This window comes from Thamnophis sirtalis, unplaced genomic scaffold (assembly GCF_051295495.1).
Source record: "Thamnophis sirtalis isolate CommonGarterSnake01/CBP01778 unplaced genomic scaffold, rThaSir2_p1.2 scaffold_5, whole genome shotgun sequence".
Classification (NCBI taxonomy): domain Eukaryota; kingdom Metazoa; phylum Chordata; class Lepidosauria; order Squamata; family Natricidae; genus Thamnophis; species Thamnophis sirtalis.
Genome location: NW_028261385.1, coordinates 95,878,264 through 95,905,364, shown reverse-complemented (window position 1 = coordinate 95,905,364; position 27,101 = coordinate 95,878,264). Strand labels below are relative to the sequence as shown.

Genomic DNA, 27,101 nt, shown 5'->3' with positions numbered 1-27,101 from the left:
CCAACATATGACAAGAGAGATAAATATACCGTGAAATCTCTCTCTGACCCATTCCAATTCTCCCCCCCCCACTTCTTTTCTTTTTTTAAAAAAAAGGAGGACTGGATCAATTGCTCTATGATAACTTAACTAGGCAAATGCAAGTTAGAAGCCAAAACATTTCCAACAACCTGTACAGAAACAACAAAATTTACAACTGAAAAATGTCACTAACACCCATTCAGGCAGATGTGTTAATTTTTGTTTGTTTCGCAAAGGACAGGTTATCAAAGAGAGAGCGGCGTGTGATCCTCCAGCCTGCCTTAGTTTTCTTAAGTAACCTTCTGCTTGATGCTGGGAGTTTCTGGTCGATAGTCCTTCCTCTCAGAGACATTACGCTTCACCTTGGCACTAACAGGAGACTCTTGATTTAATGAAGGGCTGGAGTGGCATTTCTTCAGTCCAGGACCATCAATCTCACTGCTACTCAGCAACTCCTTTCCTGCTCCATCTTTGAGAAGAGACACATAGATTTCATAACGGGTTTTCTGGAAAAAAAAAAAAAAAAAAGAAAAGATTCAGTCTACCTTGTCACTTCTACAATCTGTGTGGATATCAGTCATGGCAAGTAAAACCAGCAGAACAATATTAGCTAGTGGGTGACAAAGGCACCCAGAAGTAACACTGAAATGTCTTGTAAACTGAAAACTGAAGGACATGTGTTTGGTTCTCTTTCTCAGGAGAAGCATTTGAACTTTTGAATGTTGTATTTTGAAAGGACATGCAAAGAATCTTGTCCAAAGTAGTGGATTTCAGAGTGTGCAGACTGTGGTGAAGTGGTTAGAATGCAGAATTGCAGGTTAATTCAGCTGTGCTGACTTCAATTTGGCAGTTCAATTCTCACCGGTTCAGGGTTGACTCAGCCTTATATCCTTCGAGGTCAGTAAAATGAGGACCTAGATTGTTGCGGGCAATATGCTGACTCTGTAAACTGCTTAGAAAGGGCTGTAAAGCATTGTAAAGCGGTATATAAGTCTAAGTGCTATTGCTGTCTTCAGTCTACCCACAAGACTTAGGCAAACTAAAGACGGTTAAGAAGGATGCTTATTGTTACCTCACCTTGTCCTTTCCTACACTTCCCCCTTTATCCCACCTTGATTTGGGGGGAAAGCATGCTTTCTTAAAACAATAGAATAACTCTCATTTTATGCCCAGCTGATCAATATGTAAAGTAGAAAATTCAGCAATGGCAAATGGATATACATTTACATATAAAATTCAGGACTTTAATTGTGGTGCCTAACAGCTTCTCATCTTTCCATGATTATGAATATAATAGTTCGATACTATGATGTCAAAATGATGATTATAGAATTGAACTTATGTTTTTCTCTATGCCATGTGTTCCAGTATGGTATGGATTTTCTAATTATTTATAAAACATACTGTTGCTGGTCTTCAGCTAGGCAGACCACTGCATTTTAATGTTTCACTTTACTGCCACAAATTTCTGAGCCCACCAGGCATCAAATACAAAGTGTAAAGGAAGATTTAACATATTTTTGAAAATGCCAACTGCTGAATTTGTTCACTCTCTAGAAAATCACAACTTCTCTGTATGAGGCAGTTTCATCTGCAACATCACTCAGTGGTGCTGTGATTAACTCAAATATACTAGTGGCAGGGGTGAAATTCAGCAGGTTCTGACAGGTTCTGGAGAACCAGTAGCGGATATTTTGAGTAGTTCGAAGAACCGGCAAATACCACTTCTGACTGGCCACAGAGTGGGGTGGGAATGGAGATTTTGCAATATCATTCCCCCATGAGTGGAGAGGGAATGACCACTGGCTTACCTGAAGGGTCCTTTTCTGGGCGCTGCAACGGAGAGTCCAAGCATGGGTTAAATGCAGCCAATCTGCCCAGGACTGAATTGAAACTTTAAGCCACACCTCTGGTGCTGACTAATCCTCAGATTTTCTTCAATGAAGGCGTGGACAATGCGCACTGAGAAGTTCAGGCACCAAGTCAATGAAGATCATAAAAAATATCCACAAGTCCAGAAGAAATTATATGACAAATGGCGGAGCAGACCCCAGGGTGGGGTTGGAGTCTTCTTCGCAGCGCCCAGAAAAGGACCCTTCAGGTAAGCCAATGGTCATTTTCCTGGGTGCTGCTCTGAAGAGTCCAAGCATGGGACATACCCAAGCTAAATGCCACTAGGGTGGGAAGTAGGTCTCTTCGCTGGTATGAATGCCCTGGAGAACTCGCCTCCCAAATGCCTCCTCCGCAGAAGCAAATTTGTCCAGTCTGTAATTTCGAACAAAGGGAGACAAAGAAGTCCACATGGCAGCTTTGCAAATCTCCTCTATCGGTGCCTGGATAGCCCAGGCCGTCGTGGTGGCGGCGCTTCAGGTAGAATGTGCAGTGATAAGGCGTGGCACCGGAATAGATTGAAGAACGTGGGCTGAGCAAATACAAGCCCGCAGCCAACATCCAATAGTCTGAGAAGAAATTTTGTGGCCCTGGGATGCAGGTTGAAATGAGACAAAAAGTGATTCAGACCAAGGCATCTGTACGTTTGATGTACTTACTTAGCGCTTTACGAACATTGAACATATGCCACTTTTTCTCTTTGGGATGTTTGGGGTGCGGACAAAAATCTGGAAGTATGACCTTGTGGGCCCCGTGAAACCAAGAGTTGATCTTGGGTATAAATGCCGGGTCCAAACGGAGGATTACTCTGTCAGGTTGTATCAACAAAAGTCCTCGAGAATTGACAGTGCTGCCAATTCAGAAATTCGCTGTGCAGACATGATGGCAATTAAAAAGGCTGTCTTAAATGTCAGATGTTTGAGGCTGGACGATTGGAGAGGTTCAAAGGGCGGGCCAATGAGAGCCCGTGACACCACCTTGAGATCCCATGAGGGGTGCCTGTGAACGACCAGAGGCCTCAGGTTGGTTGCACCCTGTAGAAAACTACGGACAATGGGATGATGATCAAGGGAGGAGTGCTCGTCTACTGTCAAAATTGTGGACAAGGCCGCCACCTGTCATCTGAGAGTGTTAGGGACCAGGCCTTCATTTACATTTCATTTCATTTCATTTATTGAATTTCTATGCCGCCCAATCCTGAGGGACTTTGGGCGGCTTACAGAAATGAAAAAAATTAAAAAGAATTTTTAAAAACAATGGGACACAACAAAGTTAAAAAGGAACACAACAAACACCCAATCGAAAGGGGGCTGGACCTCAATCAAGGGGTCAACAGCCCCAGGCCTGCCAGAAAAGCCAGGTTTTAATGGCTTTGCGAAAGGCCATGAGAGTGGGCAGGGCCCGGATCTCTGGGGGCAGCTCATTCCATAGGGCCGGAGCGGCAACAGAGAAGGCCCTACTCCTAGGCGTCGCCAGCCGGCATTGTACCGCTGAAGGCACCCGGAGAAGGCCCATCCTGTGCGATCTTATTGGACTAAGGGAGGTATGTGGCAGAAGACGGTCTCACAGGTATCCGGGTCCTAGGCCATGTAGGGCTTTAAAGGTGATAACCAGCACCTTGAATCGTGCTCGGAGACCAATGGGCAGCCAATGCAGGATAGGTGTGATATGGGTGTACCTTGGCACACCCAGTATCGCTCGCGTGGCTGCATTCTGGACTAATTGCAGTCTCCAAACACTTTTCAGGGGCAGCCCCAAGTAGAGCGCATTACAGTAGTCCAGTCTTGAGATGACGAGGGCATGAGTGACTGTCTGAAGTGCCTCCCGGTCCAAATAGGGCCGCAACTGGTACACCAGGTGAACCTAGGCAAAGGCCCCCCTGGTCACAGCCGACAGGTGGTGTTCCAAAGTCAGCTGCGGGTCCAGGAGAACTCTCTGAGGGGGGCAATTTTTCTCCCCCCAGGGTTAAGGACAGACTGGATGGACTGTCCTTAGGAGGCAACATCCACAGCCATTCGGTCTTGTCAGGATTGAGTGCGAGTTTGTTCATTCCCATCCAGACCCTAACAGCTTCCAGGCACTGGCACATCACTTCCACCGCTTCACTGAGTTGGCACAGGGCGGACAGATACAACTGAGTATCGTCTGCATACTGGTGGTATTTAATCCCGTGCCAACGGATGATCTCGCCCAGTGGCTTCATGTAGATGATAAAATAGGAGGGGGGACAGGGCCAACCCCTGTGGCACCGCATAATTGAGGGGCCTAGGAGTCGACCTCTGTCCTCCGACCAACACCGACTGCAACCTGTCGGAGAGGTAAGAGGAGAACCACCGTAAAACGGTGCCTCCCACTCCCACCTCTTCCAGCCGTCGCAGAAGGATACCATGGTCGATGGTATCGAAGACCACTGAGAGGTCAAGGAGTACAAGGACAGAGGAATGCCCTCTGTCCCTGGCCTGCCAGAGATCATCGGTCAGTGCAACCAAAGCAGTTTCGGTGGAGTAGCCAGGCCTGAAACCAGACTGAAAAGGGTCTAGATAATCTGCTTCATCCAAGGTCCGTCAGAGTTGGAGGGCCACCACCTTCTCAACAACCTTCCCTAAGAAAGGAAGGTTGGAGACTGGACGGTAGTTTTTAAAAATAGCTGGGTCTTGGTCGAGTCCATCTTGCAAAAAGTCTAACATCTGGGAAATTGTAGCCGCAGTTGCCTCAGCGTTGTGCTCTCTGCACCAGCTGTCGAAGGACTTGGTTTGGTTTGGTTTATTAGATTTATATGCCACCCTTCTTCCAAGGACTCAGGGCAGCGTACAACATTAAACTTCCATGTGGTGTCATATATTCTGGTCGTAGAAGGCCATTTGGACACCTGAACGGTGTGAATGACCTTGGTGGAAAGGCTACTCCTACTTAGGAGGTCCCTCTCAAGTGCCAGATGGCTAATTGTAACCACTGGGGCTCTGGATGTTGAAGCGCCCCCTGGCTGAGAGAGACCTCGTGCTGGGGAATCCGCCAAGGAGAGTTGACGGAGAGACTCGCCAGGTCGGCGAACCAGATCCTTCTGGGCCAGTAGGGAGCCATGAGTAGAATTTCCACCTCCTCCAACAGGATTTTCCAAATCACCCTGGGAAGAAGAGGCAACGGGGGGAATGCGTACATCAGTCCTGATGGCCACGGACAGTGGAGAGTGTTGACCTCCTCAGCTTACGGGGTGTGGAACCTAGAGAAGAACCTGTGGAGGTGCGTGTTCTCTGGGGGTCCAAACAGGTCAACTAGGGGACGGCCGAACCTCTGAGACAATTGGTGGAACAAGTCCGGGTGCAGACACCATTCCGAGTGATTGACCGTGGCCCTGCTCAGAAAATCCGCCTGGATGTTGTGGACCCCAGAGATGTGCTCCACTTGGATCGAGCACAGGTATCTTTTCACTCACCTTCCCAGGCGCTCTGTCTCCTCCATTAGGGACCTGGAGCGAGTGCCCCTGTGGTGGTTTATGTGTGCCTGTGGCAACATTGTCCGTTAGGATTCTCATGTGATGTCCCTTGATGTTGTCTTGGAAGTGAATGAGTGCAAGCCGCACCGCTCTCAATTCTAACCAGTTGATGCTGTGGGACATTTCGGGCAATGACCATCTGCCTTGTGCAATCTGGTTGTGGAGATGAGCGCCCCAGCCAAATAGACTGGCGTCCGTCGTGATGGTAAGACAATCTGGCTCTTTGAAGAGGGTGCCCTTTTCCAGAGCGGGGGACAGCCACCACTGGAGAGACTGACATACCTTTGGTGAGACCCAAACCAGCTGTTGAGAGCTGCTCATGTTGGCCCTGTGGTAGGGCAGGAGGAGCCATTGTAGGTGGCGAAAATAAAGGGGTGCCCAAGGTACTATTGACAGGCATGAAATCATCTTGCCGAGGAGTTGTGATAGCTGCACGATCGATGCCTGTGATGACTGCAGTAACTGCAACACCTGGCTTCTGATGCTTGGAGACAGGGAGACCTGACAACTGGTGGTGTTGATGATGGCGCCCAGGTGCTGCAGCCTGGTGGTTGGATGCAGATGACTCTTTTCCTTGTTGATGGAGAACCTATGATGTTGGAGGTGTGTGATGTAGGTATTGCACCACTTGTTGCCGTGACGATGACTGAATGAGGACATCGTCTAGGTAACAATGCAGGCGCACTGGGCGAGATCTCAGGAAGGCCGCCACTGCAGCTAGGATCTTTGTAAATATCCAAGGTGCTGAGGACAGGCTGAATGGCAGAGCCCTGTACTGATAGTGGCAGCCTGCATAAAAGAATCTCAGGAATCTGCAGTGAGCTTTGCAAATGGGGATGTTGAGGTAGTCCTCCTTGAGATCTATGGATGTTAAGAGATCTTCCGGCCTGATGCAATCCAGAATTGACTGAAGGGACTGCTTCTTGAACCTCCGGTATGCTATGTGATGGCTTAGCTTTTTTAGATCGAGGACCCCCCTCCACTCCCCGGAGTTCTTTGGGGCAAGGAAGAGTATTGAATAAAACCCTGTCCTTTCCTGACCTGGTGGAACCAGTTCTATGGCGTTTATGTCTCTGAGGTGAAGGATCTCCTGTTCCATGAGAGCCCTCTTGACTGGACAGGAGGGGGTTGGGCACCAAACAAAGTGTCGGGGAGGGAAGGAAATGAACTCTAATGTTAGACCTATGCGTATTGTCTGAAGAAAACTGCTTTTCTAAAGCCTTTTGGTGTCTGATGGCATCTCTGTCTAGGCCTGAACATTGCTTAGTCCCCTGCCTAGAGTAAGGCTTGCTTGCTCTGATGACCTCCCTGACTGCCTTGCCAGCCTGTCTGGTACAGGCCCTGCTGGTGGAGGGACCAAGCTGCTGCTTCTCAGGGGCCCCAACTGCCATGATTGAATGTGGGGATGTAAGGCCTGGAAGGTAACTTTCCCCCACACCACCTCAGATGAAACTGGCCTTAGTGCTCTGGTGCAGAGACACTGAAGACAAGGGCAAGCAAAGCTCAACAGTCCTTTCGTGGGCGAAGGAGAATGGTGCAAGCTCCAAGCTCCCAGTACCCACGCAGGTCAATTAATGTGGGGTGCGACCATGTGGGCCACAAACCTCCACTGCCGCCCTCTACCATAATAGTGGAGCTGTGAGTTGGCAAACCTGCCGGAATTCCGGACAGGAAGGCTTCTAGCGGCGACTTGCAAGAGACAGACAATCAGGCGGCTGTAGCTGTTTCTTGCGGTAAAAGTAGGTCAACAAAATAGCGGCTGGAACTTTGTCCCTCTCAAAATGGCCATTGCCATGTGCGACCCTCTCAAAATGGCCACCCACATACACCAGAGAACTCTGAGGCTCCACACCAACAGCCGGCTCACTCAGAAGCACGGTCAGCAGCAACGGATGTCCCAGCGGGGTTACGGTCCCTGGGATCACGCTGGCATCGGCACTCTGACCCAAGCACCTTCCCCAACAGCAGCCTGCAACCTCATGGCACCCGAGCGAAGCCAGGATACCGGAGAGGCTGAAATTGGTGAGAACCAGGGAATTAGGGTAAAAGGAAAACTCACCAAGCCTGCTCCAATAATCAGGAAGAAGATAAATTTTGTAGTAAAGTAGAAAAATAGAGAGTCTAAGCAATCACTTAGAAATGAAGAGAAACTGGAAGCACGTCCACTGGGCTAGCTGAATTGAAAAAAATCTGGGGATTAGTCAGCACCAAAGGCGTGGCTTAAAGTTTCAATTTAGTCCTGGGCAGATTGGCTGTATTTAACCCATGCTTGGACTCTCCAGAGCAGCGCCCAGGAAAATGGGGATTTTGCAGTATCCTTCCCAGGAGTGAGGTGGGAATGGAGATTTTGCAATATCATTCCCCCATGAGTGGGGAGGGAATGGGGATTTTGCAGTATCCTTTTCCTGCCATGCCCACCAAGCCACGCCTAGAGAACCGGTAGTAAAAAAAAATGAATTTCACTACTGACTAGTCATGATTAATCAGAATTCAGAAAAAGGTTTTTAAGAGGTGCAAAATGCAGTTTCTAGAATTTCCAGGATTGTTTATTTAATGGCATGCGTTCTGACCTTTCCCAATGAATTGTGAAAAATGTTAGTGAAGTTCTACCAAATCCCATACATTTTTTAAAGGAAAATCTATTGTCAAAATTGTGTTCTCCAACCAAGTACAAAAAGGGCTTTCTATTATTTCAAAACATGATTCAGCCAAGCATTGCTATACAAATGAAAGAAGATTTCAAGGCCTCTTAAAAAGAACACAACAGAAAATGGTTGTAGATGAGCTTTGGAAGAGACAGATATTTTTTAAAATCAATTTGACAGTTAAATGAAATAGTCAAAGTGCTTAGGATTTATACTTCCAGCAATGGTGAAAGGACAAATAATTATATAAGTATGTCACTCAGCAATACCAAACTAGCGAGATAAATGCTGATAGCATTTTGAACTGATTATGCTTCATTAGATAATGAATAGGCTAGAGAACTGAACATAGAGGAAATGGTGCGAGGAATGCTGATTGTTGTATAGCAACTATTCTTCAGCCTTGGAGTTTTTCTACCTCTATTCCAAATTTATAATATAACAATTTTTTAGTGAGAATCTTTGGAAACAAGACTTAGAAGATCAGTAATAGATCCCACCCTCTGGAATAGCTTCTCTCCTGAGGTGAGGATAGCTCCCATGTTTCTGGTCTCTTGTAAGAGCCTTAAGACTTGGCTCTGCCAGATGGCTTGAGGACCCAAAGGGGGAGCTTCAGTGGTGGAATTCAAATAATTTAACAACTGGTTCTCTGCCCTAATGGCCAGCTGGGTAGGCAGGGCTCGGTGGTCATGTGACTGGGTGGGCGTGGCCAGCTCAACACTCAGGTTGATAGGCTCTTCGTCTTAGCTGTTACACTATAATAAGGGTTAACGGGAGAGGAAGTTTCTGTAAGCAGGGCAATAAAGATTAGGCTAGAAACAACACCAGAATGTTTCCTTCCTTCCTGCCTTCGTTACAGGATTAGCCCTGTAAAGTGGAAAGAAGCAAAAGGAGATTTCTTCCAACAACTGGTTCTCCCACCTGCTTAGAAAGTTAACAACCAGTTCTCCCGAATGGGTGCAAACTGGCTGAATCCCACCACTGGGGAGCTTCATACTGGAAATGGTTGACTAATTAAAATTCAACCCCACCTGCCCCCCCCCCCCCCCGGTGTGTCCAACTCCCTTTTTTGACATCTTTTGTTTATGGTTTTTAAAAACCTGTTAACGTTTTTCTCTGCTGTGTTTTTTATGATGGATTGATTTTAATGTTTTTCAATGTTTTTAATGTTGTCACCAAGAGTCTTTGGATACAAGATGGGTGGCAAATAATTTTAAACAAACAAACAAACAAACAAACAACAGTTTTCTTTAAAAATGCTAAATTGGCTATGTTTAGCAGGTGATATTCTAATGAATTTATATATTTTTTATTCGTCCTCCTGCACCATGGTGGTGGTGGGTGTTTTCGTCCTCCCCAGGCTATGGAGGCTTTCCCCGAGCCTCTGGGTGTGTATGTGAAAACAGGCCTGTTTCTGGACTTCCGGAATTTCCGAGAGGCCCTCTCGGAGCTTCTGAGGGGGCCCTGCACTTACCTGGCATCCAAAACAGGCCACGTGGAGACTCCTGGGAGGGGCGGAGTGGGGTGAGGGGCCAGCCAGTCCTTATAACTACCAGTTCGGTGAACCAGATGTAAAATTAGCATACATTTCGCCCTAACTTGTCCGAATCGGCTGAATCCCACCCCTGCATGTAATTGAGGCTGATTGCAGTTGTGCAGCAGCAATGAAGCAGCCACAGCTTTGCCAAATGTCATAGGTCCTAGATTTTGGTTGCATCCATTTAAGGTAAATTGATAACATTGTCCTATGATCCGCTGCTTTTCCCAACTGAAGGTTACAAGCAATGGAACAGACATGAGAGTCTAAATAATACATAGACATCAACAGGATAATTCTCTCCCATTTAGACTTTTTTGATTAAAACATGTAGCAATATTCCCTCCATTTTAATTATAGAGTTAAACACTTTTAAGTAGATATAAACTCTCACAACTCACTTGACCTCAACCTACCTCAAATTCCAAATAATGGTCTTTCAACTTGTAGTCTTCAATCTCCTTGCCCTTAAGTTTCTTATCCGGTGGGTAGGAACGATGTTCGGCAAGTTCAGTAGAGACCTGCTTCAGTTTGCTCTCATGGGATTTTAGCTGGTCATCCTGCAGAGGTAAATTACATGCTTTAGAATGTACCTCTAGTGTTGTGGTTGCGAACCAATGGTACACGTGCCCAAAGTGGCATGCGAAGCCAAGTTGCCCAGCATGCTCACCCTTGCCTGTTTTCTTCCGGGTTTCTGGCATGCATGCACACGTGATGATCAGCTGTCCACAACAGCTGAATCGCAGTGCTGAAAATTGGTATGTGCATGTGCGCCATCCAGCTGAGTGTTGGGTGTACATGTGTGCCAGAACCTGGAAGTTTGGCTTTTTCGGAGCATGATTCCTTCACGCATGCAGCAGTGCCAAAAACTGGCCTGTGCATCCATGCTGACCAGCTGTTCTTAGGCGTGTATGCGCACCAGAACCAGAAAGTTTGGCTTTTTCAGGAGGGCGGCCCCAAAGATCGGGGACGCATCTGAACAATGTTTCCACGCAACCTTTTCAGCACCCGGTGCTGAAAAGGTTTGCTATCACTGCTCTAGTGCATTTAATAAAATGATTTTAAAACTCATTTCTATTGCTTTTAGGAGTGTTCAGTTCCTAAATCTGAAACTCACATATTCCTAGTTCCTAAACCAGCAATTCAAACATTACATGGATTTTATTTTCTAAACAAAATTGGGAAAGATCCATCCAACATGTGACCTAGATCTGTACAGGTAACCCTCAACTTACAACCAGTTGCTTAGTGGCTGTTCACATATACACGAGACTTCCTTAGTGGTAGTTGCAACCTAGATCCAAAGTTTGAACAGTCCCCCCTCCCCCACCTGAATGATTGACTGCACTTCGGACACTCAGCATTCAGGCTGCGTTTACAGCCATTTAGTGTCCCACAGCCATATGATCATGTTTTATGATGGTTTTCAACAAAATCGACCCATAGCAAGCCATTGGTTAGCTTAATGACCACGGAGTTTAACAAACCCCCACAAAAAGATTATAAAATCAGGTCAATGCATGACCTGAATTATGACCATCACAAGTTGTGAACAGGATGGACAGACTACCTAATAGTCATAACTCAAGGACTACCTGTACCTAACTTGCAGTCATATCATGGGTCAAAGAAGAATTCACTCTATGGGCTGGTGCTATTATTATTTCCCATTGTGCCAGCCTAGAAAGAACAGCTATCTACCCAGCTGACTTGAAAATCATGTAGCCAGCCTCCACACTACCTTTGGTGTCAGGACTAATTAATCAATTGCCCATATGCATACAATTATTTGAGAATGATTGCAAAGGAAAATAATACTGGAAGCCCTGTTTGTGCAAGCTGTAAGGAAAGGAGGAAACAAAAAAAAACCCCAATCACCTGAGATAATTTGGTGGTGGAGGCTGGTAAGAGAGGGCGGCTGAATTTCTTCTGGGATCCAATTGCAGCTGGAAACGGTGGGGCAGAAAAAACGGCTGCCACAGAATTGATCTTATTGATCCAGGACTCCATTTCTTCAGGGCTCCTGTGGAATAGACACAGATTAATCAGTGACTCTGGCTGGCCTTAGGCATAACACTTGTACATTCTCTTCAATATCTGCACTGGCATAATAAGAACGGCTTTCTTATTTAGGCAACTCATATATATTCTTGCATCAGAATAAGTTTCTCTTGCAATAATGCAGAGAAACTTGTTCCTGAGCATAAACCACATTTAGGAAAATTCCATTCATCTATGTTTCATCCCCATATTTTTCTTGTTTCCTTCCATCTTTTGTTCAATAATCTTTTTTCCTTGCATATGTATAATCTTTGTTTAGCAGCCACAACTGGGACCCGCAACTTGATTATTGAGCAAAGCAGCTGCAAAGAGAAACATCACAATTTTTTGACCTTACTTCAGCTTTCTTTTGCTTAAAGGTAAAGGTTTCCCTCACTCATCCGTGCTAGTTGTTCCCGACTCTAGGGGGCGGTGCTCATCTCCGTTTCAAGAGCCAACACTGTCCAAAGACTCTCCATGGTCATGTGGCCAGCATGACTAAACGCTGAAGGCACGTGGAACATTGTTACCATCCTACCAAAGTGGTTTCTATTTTTCTACTTGCATTTTTAACATGCTTTCGAACTGCTAGGTTGGCAGAAGCTGGGACAAGTAATGGGAGCTCCGTTATGCAGTGCTAGGCATTCGAACTGCTGAACTGCCAACCTTCGGATCGACAAGCTCAGCGTCTTAGCCACTGAGCCACCATATCCCTTTTCCTTTGCTTTACAAAGGAAAGGTCATGGATGTGAGGATTGGCTGTTGAGTTAGTGCTGCAGCTGCAAATGATCACTAAACAAGGCAGTTGCTAAATGCAGACTACTTGTAATGAGTGCTTTTCTGTTAAGCTTCAAAAGACAGTAACAACCTTAACTTAAGACTGAGTCAACCAAGGAGGCAAGATGTCTGCAGGGTATGGTTAAAAAACATCAAGATGGTGACCATCACGGGCTGATCAAAACTCTGCCTGTTTTTCAATTCCTTAGGTAGAATTTTGATCACACCATCACAGCTGCCAATTTGACTTTTTTTAATCTTACCCTGCAGAGTATGGTGAGGGACCATGGCAAGCAGAATCTCTTCTGGAGTCATTCCTATAGTTTACTGAATGCCTCATTTGCCCAAACCTAGGCTTCTGATAGGATAGAATTAGAATTAGAATTAGAGGAGAGGAGAGGAGAGGGAAAAGGAAGGGAAGGGAAGAGAATTCTTTATTGGCCAAGTGTGATTGGACACACAAGGAATTTAATTAATGACTTCAAAGTCCATTTATGAGGGGTCCTTACTACTGGTTCTGTGGGCATGGCTTGGTGGGCATGGCAGGGGAAGGATACTGTAAAATCTCCATTCCCTCCCCACTCCAGGGGAAGGTTATTGCAAAATCTCCATCCCCTCCCGATCAGCTGGGACTTGGGAGGCAGAGAATAGATGGGGGCGGGGCTAATCAGAGGTTGTATTTATTGGTTCTTCCAACTACTCAAAATTTCCACTCCCGGTTCTCCAGAACTGGTTAGAACTTGCTGAATTTCACCCCTGGCCCACTCCCTAGTCTGCAAGAAAACAACCAAGCTCAGGGAGCTCCAAGGATCCCTCATTTCAACCCTGAACTACAAATATTCTCCAAAGTCCACTTAAGAGATCTAGGGACATTGCCACTCCCTTTCTTCTTTCCAAACATAAATAACCATTACGACAATTTGAATTTTATAATTACCCCAAATTTAATTTTAACCTTATTATTTACATTTCTAGTTTCCTTGCTAGTAAGGTGGATAAGGGTCTAGATCAGCCTTCTTCAAATATTTTGATGCATTTCAGCGATCTGCAAAACATACCCCTATAGCTTCTAAACTCTGGCTCTACACAATAAAAAAATTATCTGCATTGCAGCAATTACAAAAGTCATGTACATGTCTCTTTTGCAGCTTTTTTCCTCTAAAGTTTAAATGACTAAAAGGATTTTTTTTTTAGATATTACTTAGAGCAGCATGTCCTGACCTTAACTTTGATTGTTAAGGTAGGCTTAAAAGCTGCATGCTACATATTACTACATATGCTAAAGTGTGCTTTTTCTTCCCCACTCCTGTCTACATTATAGTAGACCTGCAATACAGATTTAAGGCCGAGACAGCATTGCAACTACTAAGTAATTCTCCTACTTGGACAACTCGCCATGGCTAACTCACCGCAGGACAACACACCACGGGACAATTTAACAATTCAATTTAATTATTTAAAATAAATTAAAAATTATTGTAATTTTTGTCATTCATATTCCATTCTGACCCTCCTTTTGCATCCTTTAATTATTCTATTCCACCCTTTCTTTGATATTAGTATTAACTCTTATCCCACAACGAATTGTCCTGTTGGCTGTGGTGAGCTGTCTATGGCGAGTTAGCCATGGTGAATTGTCATAGACCCACCTAATTGGCAATGGAAATGTCTATTAAGCTGCACACAATTTTATAGGGGAAGAATGGACCACTAATAGCTTCAGAATTAACTTATGGAGCCCGCTCTCCTTTTGTTATAATTTATACTCCGTTTGAAAAAAAGAGAAGGGGAAAAAAGAACTTGAAACAAGTCTTAGGAACATTTGGAGAGACCCTCCCAATGTTCCTAAGATTTTTTTTTTCATGAACCACACCGTGCAAGCAACCAAACTGGAACCTACTGAGCTTGAAAAAGCAACACTCTCCAGTCAGCTGTCTTCAGTTTCAGGACATTTGGCTTCTTCTCGTAGTCGGTTGCCTTTGATGCTAGCGCATGGTGCACGCTGATGGCATTCTTAAGGTCGTCCTCTGATAAAGCCTTCTCTGGTTTGTATTCATCCTGCAGAAATTAAAAGAGCAAATTTAATTTTTTGCGTGTGTTTTTTTTAATCCCTGGCTGCAATCAAATAGCTGGCAAGAAATCAAACTGCTTTGTAAACAACCACCAGAAGTGACAAAGGCAAAAGCATGTTGTTACAATCTTATACCTATTTATTGCAAATAAGGGATAAGTGAGAAAATAATTTGCTTATCTTACAATATGAAATTACCCCATTCACTCTTATTAAACATATCCAAAGTGGAAAGCTTAATATACCCACAGGAATAGAATGTATCCTTAGAAAAATACATTTTGCAGAGAAAAAAATGATTCAAAACATCAGTACATCTAAGTGATAGATATGTTAACCAAAGTTTACTCTTTCCTTTAAATTACAAATTAATATGGAAATCTGTTGAGCGAAGTTTCATGTATGCTATTTTATTAATTTATATCCTTCCTTTTGAATAGGAACTTAACATAGCATACATAGCAGAGATGGTTTTCAGCAGGTTCTGACCAGTTCTGGAGAACCGGTAATGAAATTTTTTTTATTATATTTTTTTTATTTTTGAATAAACAAAAACAGACAAAACACAACAAACATCACAAAAATATCTTCCATTACAAATTGTAAAGAGTGTGTCAATTGGTTACAAAGAGCTTTCGTGCATCCCTTCCACAGGTCATCACCTATAATTCATATCAAGTTATATGTTTTAAATAATATATATATGTATGTATGTATGTATGTATGTATGTATGTATGTATGTATGTATGTATGTATGTATTTAGTGTCACAACCCCTGGCATGCCCAAATATGGGAGGAAGCTTACTGCTTCCATTCGCTGTCTATCGGCTCGTCACAAGAGACCATCCAGACAGAAACCCAATATTTTTTTTACTGTTGCCTTTGTTACATTTGTGTTGTATTTGTGCTGATAAATAAATAAAGGGAGACTAGTATAGATCTATTTCAAGCTATTTAGCTCTCATCAGCTAGCCATACTCTTACTGGTTCGAATCCCAGTAGCCATACCCTTACTGGGATTTGAACCTGTGCTGTATTGCAATACAATGCATCAGCTAGCTGATGAGAGCTAAATAGCTTGAAATAGATCTATACTAGTCTCCCTTTATTTATTTATCAGCACAAATAAAAAAAACCACAAATATAACAAAGGCAACAGTAAAAATATTGGGTTTCTGTCGTGATGGACTCTTGTGACGAGCCGATTGACAGATGATGGAAGCAGTTAGCTTCCTCCCATAATTGGGGCTTACCAGGGGTTGTGACACTAAATATATACCTTCTTCCCTGGCTTCAGCTGATAAGGAGGAGACCTGTGGCATAATGGCTAAGACGTTTGCCTAAGATGCAATACAGCACAGGTTCGAATCCCAGTAAGAGTATGGCTAGCTGATGAGAGCTAAATAGCTTGAAATAGATCTATACTAGTCTCCCTTTATTTATTTATCAGCACAAATAAAAATAAAATAAAAAAACATATCTATCTATCTATCTATACACATACATACATACATACATACACATACATACATACATATACATACACACACACACACACACACACACACATATATATATATATGTGTGTGTTTTATTTGTGCTGATAAATAAATAAAAGGAGACTAATATAGATCTATTTCAAGCTATTTAGCTCTCATCAGCTAGCCATACCCTTACTGGGATTCGAACCTGGTTTGGGTAATTGGGTAATTGGGGTTGTGACATATATATATATAAAATAACAAATATAACACATAAATATAACAAATATAACACACACACACACACACACACACACACACACACACACACACACACATATATATATATATATATATATATATATATATATATATATATATATGTGATGTGATATATCTGTTTTCAATATCATCCAGCAACATTACATCTTTATAACACTTTAACACTTTATAACACCGAACCCTAACCCTAACCCTAAATAAAAATTAATTATGTTTAATAACAAAGTTTCTAGACCTCCTTTCTTAATCACTGTTTACAATTTATATCCACTTTCCCTTTTATTGTGTCAATATAAATATTATATTATCATCATTATCAATCATTTATTTAACAATATCCGTCATCATTTCATTTTTTTTGTCTTAGTTTAACTAAATTTGACTTACTCCTTTTTTAATATTATAAGCTTTTATACATAACGGATTTCTAAATTTCCTTTCATGATCACCATTTAGAATTTATACCAAATTTCCTCTTATCAAACCAATACATATGTGTACATTGTTATCATTATCAATTATTTATCTAACTATATCCATTATCACTTCATTTTTAACATAATGCTCTAATTTTAACTAAATTTGACTAATATTTTGTTATTAGTTTTCATATCTCAACCTGTGTCTTTCCAGTAATAATGCAGTCTTATGGAGAACCGGTAATGGAAATTTTGTGTAGTTTGGAGAACCAATAAATATCACCTCTGACTGATCGGGAGGGAATGGAGATTTTACATTATCCTTCCCCTGCCATGTCCAAGTCACGCTCACCAAGCCATGCCACACCCACAGAATCGGAAGTAAAATAATTTGAATCCCAGCACTGAATATAGTACTTCTTCCTATTTGTCCCTGCAACAGCAATCTTGGGAGGTCAGTGGGTTAATCAAGAGCAACTGGCACAGTCACTCAATGTTTGGGGGTAGATTTATAACTCAGATCTCTCCACTCCTCCTCCACTGCCTTAACCACCACACCTTATTGGTTCTAATAAATGTACAAATTGTATCTATGTATGCATGTGTATGTATGTATGTATGTAGATATGTATGTATGTGTGTATATATATATATTCATACACACACACACACACACACACAAAGACACACGGTCTCTTTACTGGAGTCTCAGCTTGGCACGCAGTGAACAATACAAGTAATAGGGTTTCTAACCAGCATTACTGGCTTCTGCCAGTCAGCTGGCTATATGGACTCATCACGCCCCGCCTTCCTGTTCCCAGTTGCTCCAGTAAATACTGTTTAGACCTGGCTCCAGCAAGTACTCTTCGAGCCTGGATGGCTTCTGAACCAACCGCAGCTGGCTTGCCTTCCTGGCTCTTCTCTCAGTGTGAGTCCAATTACCCAGCACCCTTCTGTACATGCTATGCACCAACCCCCTCCTGCGTGTATGTGTGGCAACTCAACAACGGCACGTTTTGGCAACTTTGAATGGCACTCTGCCTAGGACATTGACACTTCAAGGACCAGAAAGCCAATTCATCATATGTCTACTCAGAAATAAGATTCTCTGAGTTCAATAAAACCTATTCTTAGAAAACTTTCCTTTGCTTTCCTTTGCTTTCCTTTGCTTTCCTTTGCTTTCCTTTGCTTTCCTTTGCTTTCCTTTGCTTTCCTTTGCTTTCCTTTCCTTCCAACCATTCCTCTGGCTGCTCAAAGTAAGATACCTATTTTCCCTATTTTTCCAAAGGTAGGAGTGAGTGGCTCAAAGTCAGCCAATCAATTTCCCCAGCATCCCCCTCATTTTGCCATGGCGATTTTTCTCCCTTACATCTATCTTACATCTAACTACATCGAATGTTCTGTACAGCTGACATCTTCAATTACAAAGACCATTAAGATAAAATGTCATGGAGAACTCTGAGCAAAAAGAAAAAAAAAATTATGCCAGGAAGTGGCATAGAAAATGTGCAGAATTCCAAATCAGCACTGATGTATGAAAATACTTCTAGTAGTAGCCATCTAATTAACCCAAAGTTTTCAGTGTAGTTGTTACAGGTCAGCTGTTGATTAAATCCATTTCAAAGCAGCATTGATCCATGGCAAATTTACTGTAGAACAGTCCACTGCCCAAATCTGTAACCAGATAAATAAAAAATCCCCCCAGGCTTCAGCGATGGATTTGAATAATGTGCTAAATATCTAGAGAAGGTGGCAAATTAGAAACCAAAGCAAATGGGAGAAATGCTTTCAAAAGGGCTGGAAATATGCCTACAAAATCAACTAAATGTATCTTCCAGGTAGAGTGATGCCCATTAGGAGTTATGGGGCAAGGCAGAAATGCAGCCAAGCCAACTGAGGACAGGTGCCTGCGCTTTTAGTCTCTGTACAGAAGGAAAAACAAATGAGAAAGGTATGACTTCTTTGGGTCCTAAGCCTTTTCATGCCACTTTTACAGAATCAGGAATAGTGCTGAACTATCACTTTCATACCTAATCTTGAAGTTATCTAGAAGTTAAAACTTGCAGGTAAACTACGCATGGCAGTAATGCTGATGTTCTTTTTGAACAGTTGAGGGTTTTAGCGAAGACAATCCTGTACTAGGGCGGTATGATAATTAAGATGTTGGGCTTGTCAGTTGGAAAGGTGGCGGCCCATGTTTGGGATCCAAGCTCCATGCGACAGGGTGAGCTACCGCCCTCTCTCCAGCTCCTGCCCACTTAGCAGTTTGAAAGCATGCAGATCAGAGGTGGGTTCCTACTGATATGGTCCGGTTCAGCCGAAAAGGTAGTAACTCCAGTGGACACGTGACCATACCAGTTATCCTTGGCGGTGCCATCTTGGTTTTCTGTTCTGCACATGCGCAGAACAGTCTTCATTGAAAAAAATATTTGTTTCCTTTTTTAATGTTGTGCACATGCGGAGACTGTTTTAAGTGCAAATGCTCCACCCATCTGCCCCATTCAGTCACTTCTCCTGGGTGGCTTCCCTGCCTAAGCTGCCACGTGGTGTTTGCCCTGCGCCCCAAATGAGCTGCCTCCTCCTCCTGTCTAAAGATGTCTCTCTATCTCCCCCACGGAGCTTACTAGCCTAAGGTGACCAGAGGTCCCAATTTCGGCAGGACAGTCACGATTTATAACAATTTGTCCCATGTCCTGGGGCGTTTTTAAAAAGTCCCGATTTTCTGGCTTCATGTTTAAAGCCCAGTGGATTTGCTTAAGAAATCCTAACCGGGGCAAGACAAAAGACACTCTATCTAACCCCTCTCTCTCTCTGTCTCAGTAATTTCATTGAAGATATTAAAACGTTAAAACAAAAAAATGGAACCCCCCCCCCGCCCTTTTACCTCCTTTTATAAGAAAAAATGACCCAGTACCATAGAGCTCCAGGAAATACTTGGCTAGAGAAGTTGTGAGTGTTCCTTCCTGAATTTTCCGGAGGGGAGGGGCACGAAGGTTGGAAGTCGGCTCGTGTGGGAAAAATGGTGGCAAAGTTTCTTTGAAAAATATTTCCCTGACTAATTTCACCATTTTAATTTGATCAGTTCTTTGTATTAACATCTACATCATTCTGGATTGACTCGGAGTGCAAGCCTGCTGGTAAGTGAGCTGGGTTTTTTTCTTTTATTTTTTTAATGTATTTTAAAATAATATTTTATTTATTGTGCATAGGATTTTTTAAAATAGTTTTATTCTGTGTGGATTCTTTTTTTAAATTGTCTCAGACTATTTAAAAAAAGATTCTATCCAAAATAAATTGAAGTGAAACCATTTTTAAAAATTCTATGCACAATACTTTGAAATATATTGTGCATAGAATTTTTAAAAATAGTTTTACTTCAATTTATTCTCTGTGGAATAGTTTGAAATGTTTTACTTCAATTTATTCTGTGTGGATTCTTTTTTTAAATTGTCTTAGACTATTTTAAAAAAGATTCTATCCAAAATACAAAATACCAGCTGCACTTATTCACTTAAGAACTGTGGCAAGAAAGGTGGTATAGTGACCAAAGTTACAATGGCATTGAAAAAAGTGACTGATGACCATTTTTCACACTTAGCGACCATTTTCACACTTAGCGACCATTGCAGCATCCTCATGGTCACGTGATCAAAATTTTGATGTTTGGCAAAAGTTACAATTTATATTTGTAAATTTTAATTATGTTGAAATAAAAAAAATATTACAATACTATTTTTGCGTTGTATGAAAATTTGTGTTGCTCCGTATAAAAATTTTAATCAAGCCCCCCCCCCCGATCAAAGGTGTCCCTCTTTACCAATCTGAAAATCTGGTCACCTTATACTAGCCCCCACCACCATCCCCACTGTGCTTGCAACCTTACCTTCCCCTGCCCCTTCCAGGATCCCCATGAGCCCTCAGGAGGCTTCAGGGAGGCCTGCTAGGTCCAAAATAGAGTGTGGGGGGGCACATGTTCATTTTAGCTCCCAGCAGGCTTCAAAATAGAGGTGGGGGGCTAGCAAGCCTCCCTGCATCCCCCTGGGGGCAAAAGCAGGGGGGGGCTTCAAGAGAGAAATAAATAAATAAATCCTCACCATTTGGGGAGCCCCAAGTACATGGAGCAAAGATGTCTTCAAACTTGGGAACTTTAAGAATTGTGGACTTCAACTCCCAGAATTCAGCTCTGCTGGCTGGAGTATTCTGGGAGTTGAAGTCAACAAGTCTTAAAGTTCCCAAGTTTGAAAACCTCTGGCATAGAGCTTGAGTTGAGAGCTTATTGAAAGTACAGCCAGCTATCCTTTCTCAGGCTAAGCAATAGTGGAGCTCTAAGAATGCCAGATGATCAATGGGCATGTTCTCAGTTTCAAAACGTCTGGCTTTTCTTCCTCCTACCAAAGACCACCTGGGGTTCTTCACAGAAAGGAAGGAAGGAAAGAAAGAAGGGGAGTGAGAGGGAGGGAGGGAAGGGAGAAAAAGGGAAGAGAAAATGAATGAGATATGGATGGATGGATGGATAGAGGGAGGGAGGGAGGGAGGGAGAGAAAAAGGAGAGGAAGGAAGGACCACAACCTGGCACTAAACGCAGCTTCAGAGGATGCTTTGAAACAGCACTAAATGGATGGCTAAATTGGCCACGCCCACCCAGTCACATGACCACCAAGCCATTCCCACCTGGTCACATGACCGCCAAGCCCACAGAACCGGTAGTAAATTTTTTTTGAAACCCACCACTGATCCAAATATGAGTAGATAAATAGGTTACTTCAGTGGGAAGGTAAAGCACTCCAGGATGTTATGCTGGCCTTGAAATAGAGATGAGCACCACCCCCTAAAGTCAACAACAATTAGTGAAGTAAAATCTGCAGGGACTCGTTTACCCTTTTACTTCCCAATCCTGTATTAATATTAGTAACTGACACTTCATTTGCATTTAAGATGGGATTTTGGAGAAGGGAAGAAAAGCTTTTGGTGCTACTAGAAGTCATCAGAAAAGGTCAGAAATGGTTGGGAATTCTGGTTATTATACGCATAGGGAGGGCAGAGTAGTAGGTTAGAAAAGATAGCAGTTCTGGCTTTCCTCAAGTTGGGAGCAAAGCAATTTGGTTCCTAGGAACTGAATGTTTTCTTATACTTAGAATAAAACCACAGAACGTCTAACACTAATTCTGAATTGCGAGTAAAACCTACGATTTTGCTGAACAAGCCTTACACATTTATCTTGAATTTTCACTGAAGGTAGAGAGACAATTTCAAAGCAAGAAGGCATCTGATTATGCTAAACAAAATAAAAACAACAAAAAACGTATGCGAAGTTAAAAGTCTCTTACGCACAAAGCAAAAATAATTTTGAATGCAGTCAAGTATCAGCGCCAACATTTGTTCTAAATTTTCAGACAGACGAAAGAGACATCACTCTATTTTTTCTTACATTTGGCAAGACGAAGGATATTTCATACACCCAAAGCATAATGCAAAAACCCATTCCAGAGATTACTCAGCCAAATCTTGTGATCAAATGCAGACTGGAGGGCAGGAACATTGAGATGAAGACAGAGGCTCCATTTTCAAGCATTGCCAGAGGATACTACAGAATAGTTTTCAGCATGGAACACAATTGAGAAAAGCATCACAATTTTGCTTCCTGCATTTTTTTTGCACTTCTGCCAGAAATTACTGCAAAGCACATTTCATCTACCAAACCCAACTATAATTATGGGCATTTTGCAACACTGAGTTGCAACATTACTATATGAACAGAGTGTTTGTCTCTCCCTCCCTCCCCCCGCCCCCCTGTGTAGGCATTGCCTCTAGAATTGAATCCTGGGCCTGAAGCTATAAAATTCCATCAAGTTTTAATCAAAGGGTGATAGTACATTTGCCTGCAGTTTCATTTGGATGGATATGAACATCAATTCCAATTTCTAAAAAAAAATGAGCTAGCCTACACTGTAATGTTTCAGCACTTTTATGGATTTGGTACATTATCCTATCTACAAGTTCTACCTGTCTGTATATAAGAATGTATCATGAAATGGACAAACCACATTACAGAAATATATCACTCATCTGATCTCTGGACCATTATCTAGATCAGTCTTTTTCAACCCTAACTTTAAAATGTATGGACTACATGCTGGCTGTGGAATTCTAGGGCTGAAGCCCACTTATCTTAAAGTTGCCAAGAAATGTTGATTTAGACAGATTAGGTGCCCTCCAATGTATGGAACCCAAAGCTCCATTACCACCAATCTGTGCAACCAATGGCTCTTACAATCTAACACATTTCTCAAGAATTGAAAACTGCTTGCTCTCAAAAATCCACTACTGTTTAGTTTTTTTTTAATTAAATTTCATTTAATAGAACCTGAGCCCAGAGGTGTTCATGAGGGAGTTAATAAATTATTGGCTTTTTAATTATTTTTAAAATATATTTAATAGTGTTTTGCAGGCCAACTTAAGTAGTTTAAGACTGTCACTAAGGCTCTCAGCTTGCTTTTTGCCAATTTTTTTCAGAAGTAGTTTTCTTTTTATTTTCTCTTCCTATACGAAAGTATAAAATGAAATAGACTGCATAGAGGAGAAGATGTCAACCGAGCATCTGCACTAAATAATACTGAATACAGGTTTCACATGCTGGGGGATATTATTCTTACTAAGATTTGCTAAATTAGTAGCTATTTGCATTGGCTCTATTCAAATATAAATAGTAGTTACTAAAATGGCTGAGATCCATCATACTTAATGTTCCACCATATGAGGGTGGGAGGAAGCTATAGGGGCCATGAACCATCAACCTAGAAAAAAAAATCTAGTTATTCAATAAATTTACAAAATTAAAAGAAATAAGGAAAACTTGTAAAAAAAAGATTTACATTTTTCCTAAAGAGTTCATTACGATAAAGTAATAATTTTTACTGTACCTCACTTTTCCCAAGTAGATCTTGGATTTTATCAGCAGAAATCAACTAAATGTGAATAAATTTACACTGCATTGCAGGTCATCTTGAAAGTACTAATTATAAAGCTATAAGGTTAAGTTTCAATAGATAAAGCCATTATTTTCTCAAAATATAGTGAATATGTGTGGTTCAAATGGTACAAGTATTCTCTAAAGTATCTGGTATATTCACCGTGTGTGTGTGTTTGTGTGTGTACGCACACGTGTAATATGCAAATATATGTAATATGTATATCCAGCAGAGGTGATATTCAGCAGGTTCTGACCAGTTCTGGAGAACCGGTAGCGGAAATTTTGAGTAGTCCGGAGAACTGGTAAATATCTCTGACTGGCCTCACCCCCATCTATTCTCTGTCTCCCAAGTCCCAGCTAATCGGGAGGAAATGGGGATTTTGCAGAAACCTTCCCCTGGAGTGGGGTGAGAGTGGAGATTTTACATTATCCTTCCCCTGCCATGCCCCAAGCCATGCCCAACAAACCACAGCCACCAAGCCACGCCACGCCCACCAAGCCATGCCCACAGAACCGTTAATAAAAAAAATGAATCCCACCACTGATATGCAGATATATATTACAATATCAGAAAGTCAAACTGTAGCAAACATTAGATTTCACCACAAACCCCAGATGTTTGGCAACTCTAACCTTATCTATGAAATTCCATATAATGTTTTTAAACAAAGAATTTAATTTAACAACAAAATAGTTGAGAGAAATAAGTTTTAGTAGTTCTTTCAATGTGTGCACAACGTGTAGGCCAAGATTAATTTTAAATCTTATCCCATTGTACCCTAAATATTAACCTTCATTATCGAACAAAATAAATGGAGTTCTATATTTTTAACTGGTTCAGCACTGAAAATCAGGAACCATTAACTACAGATCTGTAACATATTAACTCTCCTACAAAGAGGATTTCACATACAGTGTAAGGTGGTAAACAGAACGAGGACTGGTATTTCTTCAGATTATGCTGTAGAAAAATGTCTAGCATCATGTATCATTAGCTATCTGGCTAGCTGAAAACTCTAGTTCAGAAAAATCTGACAGGCTGAAAAGGGCCCAAACTTGTCCCTCAGACAAAGTTTTCCCCAAACATTAGTGCAAGGCATTTCAGTGGTATGGTTTTTCACCTTAAAAAGCAGTGGTCCCAAAAATCTTCAGCTCACTGACCCCTTCATGAAATTTCATATTTATCAAGCCAGAAACATTATATGAAAATAACTTATAAATATTACTGTAACTAATAGTGCTATAAATGAGATAATTCAAGGCTGCTCTCACCGGTAGCTGGCCAACCAACCCTGAGTAATATTGTCTCATCACTAGCTACCTCATCTTCAGGATTAGGGATTGGTGTGGAGACAGAAATCCCAAAGATTAATTGATCCCAATTAACTTTCATAATATATTGACCTCCAATCATTTATTATTATTTTTAATAGTCCAATTGACTTTTGGGGGTCAATACTGACCATTATGGGGGACCCTGACTTAGATTAATTGAATTAATATTTACAAGGAATACTAATATTCCCAAGCACATCCTCACTAATATAAGATGACCAGACATCCCGATTTCAGCAGGACGGTCACGCTTTATAACAATTTGTCCCGTGTCCCAGGCCGTTTTTAAAAAGTCCCGATTTTCTGGCTTCATGTTGAAAGCCCAGTGGATTTGCTTAAGAAATCCTAACCGGGGCAAGACAAAAGACACCCTGTCTAACCTCTCTCTCTGTCTCAGTACTTTCATTGAAGAGATTAAAACTTTAAAGCAAGAAAACGGATGCCCCACGCTCCTTTTACCTCATTTTATAAGAAAAAATGACCAAGTACCATAGAGCTCCAGGAAATGTTTGGCTAAAGGGGCCACGAGTGTTACTTCCTGGATTTTCTGGAGGGGAGGGGCACAGAAGTTGGAGGTCGGCTCGTGTGGAAGAAAAAATGGTGGCAAAGTTTCTTTGAAAAATATTTCCCTGACTAATTTCACCATTTTAATTTGATCAGTTCTTTGTATTAACATCTACATCATTCTGGATTGACTTGTGCCTGCTGGTAAGTGAGCTAGGTTTTTTTCTTTTATTTTTTTAATGTATTTTAAAATAATATTTTATTTATTGTGCATAGGATTTTTTAAAATAGCTTTATTCTGTGTGGATTCTTTTTTTAAATTGTCTTAGACTATTTAAAAAAAGATTCTATCCAAAATACAAAATACCAGCTGCAGTTATTCACTTAAGAACTGTGGCAAGAAAGGTGATATAGTGACCAAAGTTACAATGGCATTGAAAAAAGTGACTGATGACCATTTTTCACACTTAGCGACCATTTTCACACTTAGCGACCATTGCAGCATCCTCATGGTCACGTGATCAAAATGTTGATGTTTGGCAAGAGTTACAATTTATATTTGTAAATTGTAGTTATGTTGAAATAAAAAAAATTACAATACTATTTTTGCGTTATATGAAAATTTTTGTTGCTCCGTATAAAATTTTTAATCAAGCCCCCCCCCCCCCCCCCGCCACCGCCCTGGTCAAAGGTGTTCCTCTTTACCAATCTGAAAATCTGGTCACCTTACACTAATATCACTCTGAACATACACTTGCTCTACTCACTATAACATAAGTAGGATGCCATGGTTTACTTCCATCCTTCCCATTCATTGTAACTATTTCCAATCATTAAGGTTCCAAGCATTAAGAGTCAAGGTTACCTCTATTAATTTCCTATATCACTAGTAAAGGAATGCTGGGCAAATAGAACAGAATATTGAAAGGCAGCTTTTTGATATATTATGTTACCTATCTTGTGTTATCTCTGTGTTTCCTTCATTTCTGAACTATACTTCTGAAAAAATGCATATTCTTATCCTGTTTTATATTTTTCTCCTTTGTCGTTTAAAATTTCTAGAATTGAAAAATGGAAGGAAGACAGAGAGTATGTTCCAATAATCCATTCCTTGTCTCACAAGTTGGTTGCAGAATCTAGTGCACAATGCTAAATTGTATTTAATCACCCCATTTAAGAGCCTTTCCATTCCTCAATTCTCCCATTTTTAGGTTGGTTCACACAAATGTTTGCTTCATGAATACTGTTGGCTTTACTTATACCATCTCTCTCTTTCTCTCTCTCTTTGGTGTAATTTAAAAATATTTCTGATAACCAGTCATAAGTGTCCTCTCTTTTTCTAGCTTCTCCTCCATTTTCTGATTTTTCCCAGGTAAAAACAATTTTAAAGCTAACTTTGACACATTCCATATGGTATTTGAAGACCGTTTTGTATCCTTTCCTTCAATGCATTTTTCTTTTCAGCAAGATATTTTTCCCCCTAGGAAAAGGGGTATATTGGAATCATTGTTTTTCAAGATACTACAATTAATAATATTTTGATTTTAATCTCTAAGGGAGAGCACTAGATATCATCCAGAAGCAAGTAGAACCAAGGTCACAGGGCAAAGTCAAGACAAAGCAATATTCTTGTT

General features: G+C 41.7%; 1 protein-coding gene across 4 annotated transcripts in view; it reads right to left on the bottom strand.

The window, feature by feature from the left end:
- Positions 1–219: 219 nt before the first annotated feature.
- The window catches only part of PSD3 (pleckstrin and Sec7 domain containing 3), a 206,040-nt gene continuing 179,158 nt past the window's right edge, over positions 220–27,101 (bottom strand). For all 4 annotated transcript variants that reach the window (XM_014055021.2, XM_014055022.2, XM_087716231.1 and 1 more), the window contains 4 exons: positions 14,304–14,461; positions 11,465–11,609; positions 10,003–10,146; positions 220–527 (listed from right to left, as the gene is read on the bottom strand). In XM_014055021.2, coding sequence (XP_013910496.2) covers positions 312–527; positions 10,003–10,146; positions 11,465–11,609; positions 14,304–14,461 — 663 coding nt within the window. In that variant the 3' untranslated portion in view covers positions 220–311. The remainder of the gene's footprint in view (positions 528–10,002; positions 10,147–11,464; positions 11,610–14,303; positions 14,462–27,101) is intronic.